The following is a 9925-nucleotide window of genomic DNA, read 5'->3' as shown; positions in this document are numbered from 1 at the left end:
ACTGCAGTTCATGATGGAAGGGGAACAGCATGTAAGAAAAAGTGATCTTTTATTTGCAGCCAAACAGACCAGAAAGGGATCTTTTACCAACCTAGATCTACATATATACTCTATGCTGCATATTACGCATTTAAAAAAAAAATAAAGAACAAAGCAAGCCATAAGCCCTACGTATACGGATTTAATATACACAAAACAATAAAACAGGAGTGACAATAACAGATGAGACAAACAGCCCCTCCATTAAAATATAACTCACGCGTTACCTCTCAATTCCTCTTTCCCATAATAATAATAATAATGCAAAATTCCGTAAGCTCTCTCTCTAGCTTTTGCTGTGTGTATGGTTTTTCTTATCAAAGAGTAGCTATATAGTTATAGTGCTTTCAACACCCCCACGACCCTTCTTACACCTCTCCCTCTCTCTCTCTCTCTCTCTCTCTCTCTCATAGATTTTCCGGCCATCTTTTCTATCTCCTCCGGCTTTCTTCTTCATGGCGCTAGAGACTTGGCTAATCAAAGTGAGGACAGCAATATCCAGCAAACTTATCGACGCAGCGCGAGCCGCCGCTCCGACCACAAACCTTAAACTTCCCAAGAAGTCCCAGACGCTCGGAGTACTGGCTTTCGAAGTCGCCGGCCTCATGTCGAAGCTTCTCCATCTCTGGCAATCCCTCTCCGACCACTCCCTTCTCCTCCTCCGCCGCGACTCAGCCGCCCTCGAAGGCGTCCGGAAGCTCGTCTCGGCCGACGACGCCTTCCTCCTCTCACTAGCCCGCGCCGAAATTTCCGAGACGCTCCGCCACGTGGCCGACTCCGTCTCCCGACTCAGCCACCGCTGCCGCGACTCCGACCTCCGTAGCTTCCGCCGACTCTTCCACGAGTTCGGCGACTCAGGCCGCGACCCCCTCCTCTGGGTCTTGCCCTCCAAGGAAATCGAAGCTAAGAACCGGAGAATGGACCGCCTCGTGGCCGCCACGGCAGCGCTCTACCGCGAGATGGAGGAGCTATCGCAAACGGAAAACGCCCTGAGAAAAACCTCGCCGGCGAAGGAGCATAAAATCTCCGATCTCCAGCAAAAAAATTTCCTCCAAAGACAAGAAATTAAGTACCTAAAAGAGAGATCCCTATGGTCCCGGAGCTTCGACGCCGCCGTTTCGCTGCTTGCGAGATCGATCTTCACCCTTCTCGCGAGAATCAAAATCACGTTCGGCGTACCCAACTCGCTTCCCCGGAGCCTCTCCGCCTCCGCCGCTGTGCACCCCAGCTCCGACGAAGTGAAAATTCAGAGCAACGGGTTTCTAGAAGCGAACTCGAAACTCCTGAAGCCGGCGGCGACCACCCTAGGCGCGGCGGCGCTGGCCCTGCACTACTCGAACTTGATCATCGTATTAGAGAAGATGATAAAGTCGCCGCAGCTGGTGGGGCCCGACGCGAGGGAGGATCTGTACGGGATGTTGCCGAGGAGTTTGCGGTGGTCACTGAGGCGGCGGCTGAGAGGAGTGGGGTTCTGCGCCGGCGACCCGAAGCTCGCCGGAGAATGGAAGGATGCGTTGGGAAAGATATTGGGGTGGCTGGCGCCGTTAGCGCATAACATGATAAAGTGGCAGAGCGAACGGAGCTTTGAGCATCAGAATTTGGCGCCTAAAACGAATGTTCTTCTGTTCCAGACTCTGTATTTCGCGAATAAGGAGAAGACGGAGGCCGCCATCACAGAATTGCTTGTGGGGTTGAACTATGTTTGGAGGTTTGAGAGGGAGATGACCGCTAGGGCTTTATTCGAGTGCGCAAACTTCAATGGGTTTTTGCAGAATAGCTCTACTGGTTAAGGAGAGGAGATTGATGCTTTTTCTTTTTGTGGAAAATTTCTTTGTTTCTGTTAATTTTTTTGGGGTTTGTCCATTTTTTGATGGGCTCTTTAGTTTTTATTTTTGGTGGGTGATTTTGTTGGGTTTGTTTTAATTTGCTTCTAACCTGGCCTGGTCTCTGTAGATGATGATATAAAGGTTCGTGAGCTCTGTAAATGATGATATGATTTGAGTAATTAATTGTTCAAAGCCAATTCATGGACTCCATTTCCATCTTGCGATCATCACCATCTTTTATGTTAAACTCCTCCGAGTAATAATTTTTCTTTGATATCTTTGGAGACTTGGCGGGGTGGTTGGGTCCTTCCAGCACCATCTCCTTACCAAAATGCAAGAGGAATTTCAGCCATCATCCCTCCTTATCATTGAGCCCACATTGATTAAGTAAGTAGCCATATTTAGGTATATGAAATCCAAGTCAAGGTGGAAGGACCACAACCCTTAAACCCTAAAGTTGTTTGTTTATTGTTTTTTTGTTGGATTCCATTTCATTCTTATGTGCTAAACAAATATGGGGTTAAAATTTTTTATTGATAATGTAAGTTCCATTAAATGTTGACATATTGTTGTAATCTTGAATAAATTTCATTAAATATTCAACATGCTATTTAATCAAATAAATCCTCAAACTATATTTATTTTCTTCTTCTTCTTTTTTTCAATTTGCTGTATTGGTCCATAAACATAGAGCCTTGATAGCCTCACTTGATCTTGATTCGGTAGCTTAATTTGCTTCTAATTTAATTGATCAGCTATATATGAACTAGTAGCTTGTCAAATTCTATTTATGTAACAACAAAAATAACAAAATCAAACCTTAAATCCTAGTAAGTGAGGTCGATTATATGAATCCATTTTGGTCAATTTATATGATCATGAACCATTTCTTGTTGCGGGGAAAAATCGGTGACGACCAACAGGGGTGCTCCCAGATCTCCGGTGACCAGAAAAGGATAGAAAACAGAAAGGCTTAGAGGAGTTGGGGTGTACTCCGGGGGATCACTCTGATGCTTAAGTAAGAGGGATGAGCTAAAGAGACTGAATGTAACAGTAGAATAAGTTGAATGACTTACCTTGACTTCTTCCCCAGATCCCTTCTTATAGGGGCTCGAGTTGACTCTTGGTTGATTTGTCTTTATTGCGCAGGAGCGTGAATCACTCCCAAGTCATAAAGTACTTGCACCCATCACTCGGCTAGCGTGGATCTCTCCTCCACTTTATTGGGTTGGAGCTGATTGCTCGTCAGAATGTTTGACCTGGAGGAGGCGCGGGCCAGGTATTGACCTACTCTTATTAGCTAGACTATTTTGGGCTTATCAGTTGTCCCCCCCTCAGTTTCAAATTTCTGGACAGAATTTTGAACAATCGCTGTGTCTGCACTTTCCCTCCAGAATATGTAATGCTCCCTCTTCTTCTTCTTCTTCTTTTTGGGGTGTTCCAAGCTGTTTCGAGCTGCTTCATGGTGAACTTTTACCAAGTTGTTCCGAGCTGGGCAGAATTTGCCGAACCGATGTTCCAAACTGATACTCTGAGCTGCTCTGTGGGGCAATTTTATCGAACTAATATTCTGAACTGCTTTGTTGAGAACTTTTACCGAGATGTTCCGAGCTGGGCAGAATTTGCCGAGCCACTGTTCCGAGTTGATATTCCTAGTTGCTCCGTGGGGCATTTTTACCGAAGTGATATTCCAAGCTACTTCGTGGAGGACTTTTACCGAGCTGGGCAAATTTTTCCAGGCCGATGTTTCGAGCTGCTCCGTGGAGCATTTTTCCCAAGCTGCTATGCGGAGGACCTTTGCCGAGCTGTTCCGAGTTGGGCAGATTTTGCTGAGTCGATGTTTTGAGCTGCTCCATAAAGCATTTTTCCGAGTTGCTATTCCAAGTTGCTCCATGAAGCCTTTTTCCCGAGCTACTATGTGGAAGACTTTTGTCGACCTATTCCGAGCTGGGCAGATTTTGCCGAGCCGATGTTCCAAGCTACTCCATGGAACATTTTATCCGAGCTATTACTCCGAGCTGCTCCGTGGAGCATTTTTCCCGAGCTGCTATTCCGAACTGGGCAGACTTTGTCGAGCCGATTTTCTGAGCTGCTCCATGAAGCATTTTTTTCAAGCTGCTATTCCGAGCTACTCCGTGGAGCATTTTTCCCGAGCTGCTCCATGTTGGGTAAACTTTGCCTAGCCGAAGTTCCAAGCTGCTGTGGGGAGTATTTTGGCCGAATTGGATTCTGGCAGATCGGATGTTTGCCGGGTTGTTTCATGCAACGTTTTTGCATAGCAGTTCTAGTCGAGCTGCCTCGTAAAGCGATTTTGCCATCTTGCTTCGTGGTACGTTTTTGCGGAACAAGTTTTGCCAAGTAGCTTTCCCATGCCGCTTTTTGGCTTGCTTCTTGTTGGCCTCAAGAGCGGTGCTCTTCATTTGGGTCTGTTTCACCTAGTGAGTCGTGTTCATTTGCTGGGCTATCGTTGGCCTCACGAGTCGTACTCGTCAGTTGGACCTGTTTTGCCTAATGAATCGTGCTCATTTGCTAGGCTTTTGTTAGCCTTACGAGTCATACTCGTTAGTTGGGTCTGTTTCGCCTAATGAGTCGCACTCATTTATGAGGGATTTCAATCTAATGGTTTTTCCGAGGCGTCGTCGTTGTCCTTTAAAGACATCGTCTATCCTGCAGAAGTGTGATAAATGCATGTTTAAATGTGTCATACCTTGGGAAGTCGCTTGAATGAAATTTTCTCATTTATGGGGTGTCATTCTGATGCTTTTTCTGAGGCGACGTTGTCCTCCCGAGGCCCCGTCTATCCTTCGAAAGTTGCCTATTCTCGGTATTGGCGCCACAGCCGTGCACGTGTAGTGATTTGTCGTACATATAGGGTCTTTGTGTCCTTTCTCTCTCAAGATGCAATCCTTTTTCTGTAGAAGTGACCCGCTTACTGGGGATTCATGCCGCCCTCTCTTTATAAAGGTCCTCCCCCTTCATTCATTTCTCATCTTCATCCCAAGGGTCCCCTACTTGTCGTTAGGTACGCTCTCCCTTGTCCCCTTTCTCCGTCTTTGTGTTGAATTGCATGTTTGTTTTGTTGTTCTTCATGTTCTTCACTGTTCTTGCTTTCACTTTGCCTACTTGATCTTTTCTTGTATGGTAACTTTGTTGTTTTCACGCAAAATTTATTGGTTTGATCTATTTTGGCATCTTTCCTTCCTTGTTTTTGTTGGAGGCTCGCCAGTTTGATCTGTTTGTAAAAGTTTTGTTTCGTTCGCTTCACTTTTTGCTTTCTTGATGGAGTCTTCCTCGTAGCCTTTGCAGGCTCCAACTACAGTGAGGAGCACTCTTTGCGACCTCACCCCCTTCGATTTGCAAAATGTTCGTTACTTTTTTTGCCATTCCCTAGAGTATTACTATTAGGTTGCCCCCTGTTTCAGAATTAGCCCTTGATCTGGGCTCCAAGGAGCTCTACCTGTATACGGATTACTTGGACCTAGGTCTTAGACTCCCTTTTCCCCCCTTTATCTCTAGTGTATTACATTTTTACCGAATAGCGCCATCACAATTAGTTCTGAACTCCTACCTTTCGCTCACCTGTTTTGTCGTCCTCCTACTTCGTCTGGGCCATCAGCCTACAATTCCTTTCTTCAAGAGTTGCTTCCAAATGCGAACACACTCTGTAGAGAAGGAGCTATATTATTTCAACTCTTTACCAAGTTATCAGCTTTTTACGCTGGGCAGCTCTTCCATACATAATTGGAAGTCCTGGTACTTCTTTGCCTCAGGAGAGTTGAACTACATGGGCTCTCTTGTCTGGTCTGCTCCTCTGGATGGTAACGTTATCTATTTCTATCCACCTTTTCATGCAAGGTTGCGTGTAGGTTATCCGCTGACTCACTTGTTTCCTTCACCTTTTTTTTTTTTTTGTAGTTCGGGTGCGCCACATTCTTCCGAGGCTTTCCCCCGAGGAGAAGGCCATCTTGAAAGAGCTGCGAGCCCTTGGCGAACAAGAGTTTTTCCCTCACGAGGAGCTGCTCCAGGAGCGTGTCCTCGTGCAGTGGGGGATCAACCCCGTTTCCCCAAGTCTTACCTTGCCTTTGATTTCTATATATGTGTTCGGATATTCCTGCTATTGTTGGCATTTTTATCTTTTCTATGTATCTTTGGAGATATGAACTTTAACAGATATGAATCTCTCATGGGGGAAGCTAAGAAGCAGAGGGTGAGTAGGAGCAGGAAGAAGAGAAGGGAGCTCGAGGGAGAATCATCTCAAAGGGACGCACCTACTATAGGTGATACTAAAGCCCCTGCTGGTGAGAACATCGCTGCTCCCTCTCCGGTCCCCATGGCTTATACTGAGGCAATATTTCATAAGCCGACCCGTTCTGCTTCTGCTCTATGCCGGGTGGTCCATGTGGAAGACTATGTGCAGGCTCAAAGCTCTTTTCCTGATGTTCTTTCAACGAAGATCCGACACACCTCTTACTAGGTATACTTTTCAGCTAGGTTATTTTTCTTCTTATGGTGGAGTTTTACTAATCTGTTTTCTCCTGTTTCCTTTTTCAGCATGCGACAATGGCCATGGCGCAGGAGGAAAAGGTGGCCAAGATGTATCGCCAAACACTGGATGCGAGGGAGAAGTATCTAACTGCTCAAAATGAACTCCACGATGCCGAGAACAGGGAACATGCTCTCCAGGCGGAAGTTGAGTGTATCCGTAGAGAGGAAATTCCTGCGGCTGTCGCTGTTATTGCTGCTGATGCGGCCCGAACTGCTGTGAAGGATTATAAGGGCTCTTCGCGACTTGTCTTTGACACCGCGAAGACCTATCGATTAGGGTTCAGGAGGTGTCAAGAACAAATGAGAACAAAGCACCCGGATCTCCCTTTGGAGGGCGTTTGCTGACACGGTTATAGATACAAGAGTCCAGACTCTGCAGAGGACGAAGAGGAAGAGGGGGAAGAGGAGGAGGTAGGAGAGGGGAGCAAAGTGAGCTAGAACGCTGAAATTTTATTTGTAGCTCTGTTTAGCCTTATTGAAGTAGTACAACTGATGTAATTGAGAATTTATTACTACGTTGTATGAAACACTTTTTGAATAATACTTTTTCAACATATCAGAGTTCCATGTATTATGAATTTTCTTCCCCCCTATCTCCTCCAATTTGTATGTCCCCGGTTTAATCTCTATTGCAACTCGGTATGGACCTTCCCAGTTTGGCTTTAGTTTGTGCGAGCCTGACTCTTGTGTGCTAATTCGATTCTTTCTAAGGACCAAGTCTCCAGGCCAGAAGTTATGCACTCTTACTCGATGGTTGTAGTATCTTGCCACCCTTTGTTGGTAGGCGGGGATTTTTATGCCGGCCTGATCCTGTCTCTCCTCTAGTAAGTCTATTTCTGTCCTGAGCTCGTCGTTGTTGTCCTGCTCGTTGAAGTATTGCCTCCGCCAAGAGGGGATACCCACCTCTGCCGGGATGACAGCTTCTACCCCAAAGGCTAGCATGAATGGAGTTTCCCCTGTCGCGGCTCGTTGGGTTGTGTGGTATGCCCAGATGATGGAGGGGAGCTCTTCTGTCCATCTTCCCTTCATAGATTCGAGTCTTGTCCTTAGGCCATATAGTATGGTACGATTCATGTTTTCGACCTGTCCATTGCTTTAGGGGTGTGCTACCGACGTGAAGAGTAGTTTGATGGATGAGTCCAAGCAGAATTCTCTAAAGCGCTCATTATTGAACTGTCTCTTGTGATCGGTGATTATGGCCCACGAAATTCCAAACCGACAGACCACTGATGTCCAAACGAATCAGGTGATGTTTTGCTTAATTATGTGGGCTAAGGCTTCAACTTCTACCCACTTAGTGAAGTAATCGATCGCTACCAGCAAGAATTTCCTTTATCCGGTTGCCGGGGGTAGAGGTCCCAAGATATCTATCCCCCACTGGGCGAAGGCGCAGGGGCTGACAAGAGGGGAGAGTGGATTGGAGGGTGCGTGTGTATTCCCCCGCAGCACTGGCAGCTGTCACATCTTTTAACAAGCTCGATCGCGTCCTTCCTCATCGTGGGCCAGTAAAACCCTTGTCGTAAGGCTTTATGAGCTAGAGCCCTACTGGCTAGATGGTTTCCACATATTCCTTCGTGAATTTCTCTCAGGACGTAGTCTCCTTCTTCTCTACTCAGGCAATGGAGGTATGGTAGTGACAAAGATCGTATGTATAGCTCCTGATTTATCAGTGTGTATCTTGCCACTTTCCTTCTCACCTTAAGGGACTCCTTATTATCCCCTGATATGGACCCGTCGCGGAGGTAATGCAATAAAGGCGCCCTCTAGTCTCCATTTTGACTTTAGAATGCAGTGAGTGGATACCGTACTCCTCGTATGAGGGTTTTGCGATTCGCTCTAGGTAGATTGCATCCCTCCATTCTGAGCTGGTTGCTGAGGCCAATTTCGCGAGCGCATCGGCCTTTGTGTTCTTGGCTCTTGGCATGCGCTCTATGTCGAAGTGTATAAAGGCCTTTGCGTATTCTTGGGCCTTGGCCAAGTATTTCTTCATTTTCTGATCCTTAACTTCAAATTCTCCTCTCAATTGCTCTACTACCAACTGAGAATCACTTGACACCTTGATCTATGCTACCCCCAATGCTTCTGCTAGTCGAAGGCCTACTAGCAGAGCTTCGTACTTGGCGTCGTTGTTTGTTGCTAAAAATTCCAATTTTAGTGCGTAGAGAGTCTCGGTACCATCTGGTGCCGTGAGGATAAATCTTGCGCCTCCTCCGGCTGCGTTTGATGACCTGTCAACGTGCAGCGCCCATACATCTGACCTTCCCGTTAATTCGGGGGTTCTTTCTGCTGTGAAATCGGCGAGCACCTAGACCTTGACCGCAGGCCTTGGCAAGTATTGTATGTCGAACTCGCCCAATTCAATAGACCACTTCGTCATCCTCCCTGAACTTTCTGGCCATTGGAGAATCTGTCTCACTGGTAGGTTTGTCAGCACCATTATCTTATGAGCCTGAAAGTAGGGCCTTAATTTTCGTGCAGCACAGATGATGGAGAATGCTGCTTTTTAAGCCGTGATGTAATTCTTTTCTGCTCCACTCAACACCTTGCTAGTATAATATATGGGTTGATGCTGCCTACATTCTTCTCGGACTAAAACTGAGCTGACCGCATTTGCCGTTGTGGTTATGTACAAGTATAATTCTTCTCCTGTTCCTATCTTCTTCAACAGAGGTGGGGAGCTGAGGTACTATTTAAGCTATTCGAAGGCGTTGTTCTGTTCCTCCCCCTATTCAAATCCTCCTCTCTTCCTTAACACTTTGAAGAAGGGTAAGCATTTTTCCCCTGAGCAGGAGACAAACCTGCTAAGGGAGGCTATCCTCCCTATTAAGACTTGGATCTTCTTTTTCGTCCACGGGGCCTTCATTTCTAGCAGTGCTCTTATCTTGTCTGGGTCCGCCTCTATACCTCAGTGTGTCACCATGAAACCAAGGAACTTTCCTACTGAAACGACGTACACGCATTTTGATGGGTTTAGCTTCATGTGGTACCTACATAAGAGTTCAAACGTCTCTCTCAGGTCTTCACAATGCTTCTCTGCTTTCAAGGTTTTTACCAACATGTCGTCTACGTATACCTCCATAGTTTTACTGAACTAATCTTTAAACATCTTGTTCACCAACCTCTGGTACATGGCCCCTGCATTTTTCAATCCAAAGGGCATCACTCGATAACAGTACAACCCCCTTTCAGTGATGAAAGATTTTCTTCATCAGCCTGATGCTGGGGGATTTGGTTGTATCCCAAGTATGCATCCATAAAGCTGAGAAGCTCATGCTTAGAAGTTGAATCTACTAGCTGATCGATTCGGGGGAGAGGGAAGTTGTCCTTCGGGCATGCCTTATTTAGATCTATGAAATCTATGCAGGTTTGTCATTTTCCGTTAGGCTTCCTTACCAAGACCACATTGCTTAGCCACACCAAGTAGTTCACCTCCCTGATAAAGTTTGTTTGTATCAGCTTTGTTACCTCCTCATCAATTACCTTAATTCGCTCCATCGCAAAACTCCTTTTCTTCT

General features: G+C 46.2%; 1 protein-coding gene across 1 annotated transcript; it reads left to right on the top strand.

Annotated features, from left to right (window-relative positions):
- The first annotated feature begins 282 nt into the window (after nt 1-282).
- Nucleotides 283-2062, top strand: LOC131146846 (protein PSK SIMULATOR 3). The gene has a single exon (XM_058096654.1). It carries the CDS (start codon nt 495-497, stop codon nt 1827-1829), a length of 1335 nt encoding a protein of 444 aa, XP_057952637.1. The 5' UTR covers nt 283-494; the 3' UTR covers nt 1830-2062.
- Nucleotides 2063-9925: the final 7863 nt, after the last annotated feature.

Source organism: Malania oleifera, chromosome 13 (assembly GCF_029873635.1).
Source record: "Malania oleifera isolate guangnan ecotype guangnan chromosome 13, ASM2987363v1, whole genome shotgun sequence".
Classification (NCBI taxonomy): domain Eukaryota; kingdom Viridiplantae; phylum Streptophyta; class Magnoliopsida; order Santalales; family Ximeniaceae; genus Malania; species Malania oleifera.
This window is presented reverse-complemented; position numbering and strand designations above follow the sequence as displayed.